The 5,692-nt window shown below is 46.2% G+C and overlaps 1 protein-coding gene across 1 annotated transcript; it reads left to right on the plus strand.

Annotated features, from left to right (window-relative positions):
- The first annotated feature begins 1,796 nt into the window (after nt 1-1,796).
- Nucleotides 1,797-5,117, plus strand: LOC140498377 (antibacterial protein PR-39-like). Its single transcript, XM_072599504.1, is given in 6 exon segments — nt 1,797-1,898; nt 1,900-1,994; nt 3,236-3,245; nt 3,512-3,619; nt 3,872-3,943; nt 5,061-5,117. Coding segments are annotated over 6 exon segments (444 nt in total).
- The last annotated feature ends 575 nt before the right edge of the window (nt 5,118-5,692 follow it).

Raw genomic sequence — 5,692 nt, forward strand, 5'->3', positions numbered from 1 at the left:
GAAAAAGACTGAGGGAAGAATCCAGGTGTCGCCAAGTAGTCTGGGGTCCCAGAAATGATCTTGATAGGGGAAGTCAGCCTGAAATGTAGATCAAACCCAGGGAAGATCCTGATGGGAGCGGCCGTAGTCCAGACAATCCACAATCCTGGCTGGGTGATACAGATCTCAAGAGAATACTAAGTAATAGGATCAGATGTAGGAATAACAAAAATGCTAAATCAAGTAAGGGGAATCCCTGTAGCCCTGCAAGGCGAGGCTCCCTGGGGCCCTTCAGACAAATGCTTTATTATTACTTCCAAAGCACATGGCATACATTGTTTAGTTTGATTTTCACCACAACCCTGTGAAATAAAAGGTGTCATAGACAGTGAAGCCATCTCAACACTGCATGTTTGTGCACCAAATACAACCTCCATTTCTGTAGATAAGCCATCTCCCATAGCTGCAGAGGAGCTGCTCCTCAGTCTCTGCCTTTGGACGTCTTTGTCTGTCTTCAACTGTATTATTAACCTCATCCTCCTCACTGGGATTCCTTTCTTCAGTGTCTCCCTTTGCAATCTGTACTCCTTAAAGCTGCCACATTGACATTTCTAATGCCTTAGTCTGACCACGTTACTGCCCTGCCTTCCTATTACCTTTAGGATGAAATACACGCACTTCTGTTGGACATTTAGTCTTTCATTGGCTCCCACCTTCTTTCTGTACTGATTTCATTTCATTGTCCTTCACATAGTCTACATTTTGGCTAAAGTGGATCACATCCTATTGTCTGTATCTGAGAGATCATCCCCCACCACTGTGCTTTTGCAGATGGGGTCCACCATATGTGGAATGTTCTCTCTCCTCATATCCTCCTCTTAGAATCCCCACATTGCTCTCTGTAAGGTTCCCCCTTCTACGTCAGACCTTTGCTGATTCCTCACCTCCTGTGCCCTCCTCATGCCTTGACTTACTGACTATCTGTCTGTCCCCTGCTTGGCATGTTCTTCAGCCTGATTCCATCTTCCACCTCCCTGAATCTACACAGGGCAGGAATTCCCAGGGCACTAATGATCTTGCTCTCACTCTTCCTCTCATATTCCTTAACCTTGTTCAGGCTCTGCTTCCAGGCACCTCTTCTGGGTGAAGAAAGCCTATTGTCTGAGCTGTGATACTCTCTGAGATAGGTAGTCTATAGGACTGATCTGTCAGCAGGTAGATTTGTTGAGTTGAATGAGATGGAGGCAGGAGCCTAGCTGGGAAGGCTTTATTAGGGGGAATCAGGGAACCAGAAATCCCTGCTTGATCCTTGGACCCTGTGCTTTTAGAGAATTGGGGACTGAGAATTTTGGGAAGGATCAGAGGAGAATATAGAGGTCAGTTGAAGTAACCCTAAATCTACTGAAAAGTTCCTTGAGCAACTGGAAAGGCAATCCAATATGCCAGTTGACTGGATCATCTGCAAGCCTTTCAGGAAATTGTAAGACAGAGGGAGATGGTGAAAATTTTAGTTTCTTCACATCCCTCTACCTCCCTAATTTTTCTGCCTTCCTTCTCTACCTTTTCTCCATACTTCCACTCTTTACCCAACATTTCCTATTGATTAGATTCAGAGTTGCATGAGGAAATTGAAAGAGGGGACCCCCAGCCCTGGGGATAAGAAGTGACCAACGACAAAAGAATGGAGGAAACCACAGATCTGAGGGAACTGTTGTTACCCAATGGTTGGAAGTATCCTTTGTGCTTGTGTAAGGATGAGGAGGAGCCAGTGAATAAAAGACAGCTCCTTTCTGCCCACAGCATTGAGGACTAAGAGTATGAGGGGCTCAATCATGCAGGTACCCCTATTGGTGCTGGGGCTGCTCAGCCTGATTACTCCACTTGTCCATGCCCAAGATGAGAGATATAAGGATGTGGTGAACAGAAATTCAGAAATACAGAAATACAGAAATTCAGAAATACAACAAGAACTCAGGACCAGAAAACCTCTTTCGCCTCTCAATCCTGAATCTGCAGCCTGGGGAAATGAGTAGCATTGGGATGATGGGGGAGGTCTGCACCTGCCAAGTTGCCCTACTATGATCCCTCCACTAAAGAAAACCTTGGTCTCCCTTTGGAAGACTTTGTGATATAATGGGAAAAGAGAGGCAGCTGGGTGGCAGAGTGGATAGAGCAGTGACCCCAGAAGTCAAGGAGACCTGAGATCAAGTGCTCTCTCAGACACTCAGTAACTGTGGGACTTGGCAAATCATTTTACCTCTGTTTGCCTCAGTTTGCTCAACTGTGAAGTGGAGAGAATAACAGCCCCTTCTTCCTGGAGTTTTTGTGAGGATGAAATGAGATAATCATTGCAAAGCACTTTGTACATTGCTGGCATGTCGTAGTCCTTTATAAACATTGGCTATTATTATTATTATTATTAGAGTCAGAACATTCGAGCTCTCATTCCAGATCTGACACATTTTTCTGATTCTGAGCAAAGTATCTTCCCTCTCTGAGTTTCAGCTTTCTCATCTGTATATTGGGGATAATATATTGGGGATAATGCCTGCCCTATCTCACTGTAGCCCCTGTGAGGACTCCCCTTCCCCTGACTTTCCAATCGTGCTCCCACCTCAGAGTAGAGCTCAAGCTCCCCCTCAGAGATGCCAGGTCAGAGGGATCCCTTTTTCTCTCTCCACATACCCTGCAGCACTGCACAGGGTCATAGGCTGTCAAGTTGGAAGGGACCTTAGATGTCACTGAGTTTAACCCCCTCAAATTCCAAAGTAGGAAATGGTGGTCCAGAGAAATGAAGGGCAAACAGCAGTGAGTGACAGAAATGGACACGAGTGAATGAACAAATGAATGAGTGAATGAATGAAAAGGCATTTCTGCATCCAGTGATGCCCCTCTCTTTATGATTTCCTATTTATCCTGCACACAGCTTGCTTTCTATGTATTCCTTTGCATGTAATTTCCCTCTCATTAATTTGTAAGCTCCTTGAGGGCAGGGGCTTTTTTTGCCTTTTTTTGGATCTCCAGTACTAACGGAGTGCCTGGCACATAGTAGGTGCTTAATAAACGTTCACTGGTTGATTGATTGCCTGACTAAGCTCTCAGAATACAAATATAATCAAGGTCTTTAGACTCTGAATCCAGGATTCTTGTCAAAAGTGGAACTCTCATGTGGCTCCAAACAGATTTAAGTTTGTATTGGCTTTTTTCTTTTTTTGAGGGCATTTGTCTTCCAGCAATCCTGAGATAACCCCTTGAGGACAAGAAATGTGGAAGCTGAGCACAGGGGATGCCCCCAGGTCACTCAGTAGACTCTGCTTGGAGGAATGACTGTTCTGGATGCCCCTGTTCTGGCGCCAGTGTGACCTTGGGCAAGTCACCTAACTTTTCTAGTTCTTAGTTTCCTCATCTAGACATCCATGGGGTCAGACTAGATGGTGTCTAAGGCCCTTCCAGCACTAAGCAGCTTGCTGCTGGCCCCAGAGGGGCTTAGAAGGGGCCTAGCTCTAAAAGACTGTCTTGCCTTCCTCCCCAGAACAAAGATCCTGCTGCTCCACAACTTGTGACCTTCACCCTCAGAGAGACTGTGTGCTCCAAAACTGAAAATCGTGATCCAGATGAATGTGACTTCAAGGAAAATGGGGTGAGTGTGTCCTGGGCTGGGGAGGGAGTCTGACTGAAGGAGTCTCTTTCTGGGGATATGCACCCCTTGGGACAGGGAGGGTTCTGAACTCTGCTTTTCTGCTGCCCTGAGGAAAGTGATTTGTCCAAGATGAGAAGCAGAAAAACTGTCCCAGGGGGCTGGCTGGGGACAACACTTGAGCTTGTTGTCAGACTTGGCAGGGGCAGAGGTTACAGACTGACAGTCCTGAACTCTCTCTTCCACCCTTCACAGCTGGTGAAAGAATGCATTGGAACCATTGATCTGAATTCTTCCAGTCCCTCTGAAAGTATATCCTGTGATGGAGTAAGTGATGAATCCTCCTTGGGGGCCTGGGAGAAGAGCTCAAACCTCCAGTCTGCACTGGAGGTCCATGGTGCCTTCTCTCTTGGAGGCTGCTGGGATTGATCTGTAGTGAAAGGGTCTTGGGATCAACTTTGATCATTCTGCTCTCTTGCCAACTTTAGCCTCAGATTATCCTTCCTTTTCTTCCTCCAGGTTCCAATAGGGGATATAGATACAGAAGCAGGAGTATTTCTCTTTCCCCTTCACCATCTACCTCACCCAACACCAGTTCTGGAGCTGGAAAGGTCTCTGACTTCAGAGTCCAAGGGAAAGAGGGGGAAGTAAGGAATGTCAATGGGACACAAGGGTCTAGACGTGTTTCCAGAGAATCAATCTGAAGAATTTGATTTGGAGAAAATTTCTAGTCCAACTCTCTCTCCCTCAATTTACAGAAAAGGAAACTGAGGTTCAAAGACATGAAATAGTCCTCCCCAAAAGTCATAGAGCTAAGCAATATCTGAGGTGAAACAGATCTGACTCAGTCCAACTATCTTGGTAACCCCAGGAGGTCACTGATTAGATGAAGTAGGGGAACTAGGGAAGGGTGGGCTGGTGGTATCATCAGTGACCCTGCCAGTCACTCTGAAGTGGGGGCTGTGAGGTCAGGGGTGGTCATGTCAGGGGCAGAGTCAATGTGACCTGGTCCCAGGGTGTTCCTGGAGGGTAGAAGCTTGGAAGGGGTGGGTAAGGATTTCTTGTTCTCCTCTGCATCTGCTGGGCACAGAAAGAGGAGGAGGGTGTCCTGGGAAGACTTTTTATATTTTTTCAAAACGAACATAAAGAAGCCCTTGAGGCTTTAGCTTTTTGTGTTGGGAGGAGCACTGCAGTTAGAGTAGAAGGCTGCAGATTTGGGGTTGACTCCTGGGTCTGTTACCTGCCAGCTGTGTCATGATCTGTTTCCTGTTTCCTCCTTTCCCATGGGATGGTTGTACCAGATGACTGTGGAGGGTCCTTCAAGCTCTGAGTCTCATGAAGCTCTAAGTTACTCCATTTCCCTAGTGGGCAGGTTTTTCTTCCCTCTTCAGATCAACCCCCAGAGGCCCTGGACTAAGGAGCTCTGTTTCTCTTTTCTTTACAGCCTGAAAAGATCAAGAGAAGACTTTTGCCCTGGATTATAGGTATATTGATAGGATGAGGAACATCCACGAGAAAGGATTCAGGAACATTCCAATTTCTTTCTAATTGAGAGCTTAAATTCCTATGTGAGACTGAGACTCACCTTCTGTTTAAGGCCATGTACTCTGCTTTGCTCATCTCAGATTAATAAACTAGCTTTATTCTCTCTGCCTCCATGTTTTCTCATTTAAGTCCTTATCATGTACTCTTAGACTGCATATAAAAAGATGGATAAAAAAACCCCACCCACAAAGTCTCCCCTGAAAGGGCTGATAATCCAGGAGGCATGGGAGCTGGAGCAGAAACTGAAGCACTCAGTGGAACATGTGGCAGGGATTGGGACCAGGCAACACCTAGAGACTAAGTGGTCTAGACAATCTGAGAGAGATCACTTCATGGGTAGGTCTGTGGGGAGTTGGGGGGGCAATGGACTTGGGAAGCCTTCATGGAAAAAGTGGTGTCTGAGCTGGGCTTTGAAGGAAGAGAAGGCTCTCAGTGGGCAGAGATGAGAAGGGATCTATTCCTGGCACAGGGAACTCTCTTTAGACACATCAAGATAAGACTATGGAAAATCATAAAGTCTAGTTTGGCAGT

Source organism: Notamacropus eugenii, chromosome 1 (assembly GCF_028372415.1).
Source record: "Notamacropus eugenii isolate mMacEug1 chromosome 1, mMacEug1.pri_v2, whole genome shotgun sequence".
In the NCBI taxonomy this organism is placed as follows: Eukaryota; Metazoa; Chordata; class Mammalia; order Diprotodontia; family Macropodidae; genus Notamacropus; species Notamacropus eugenii.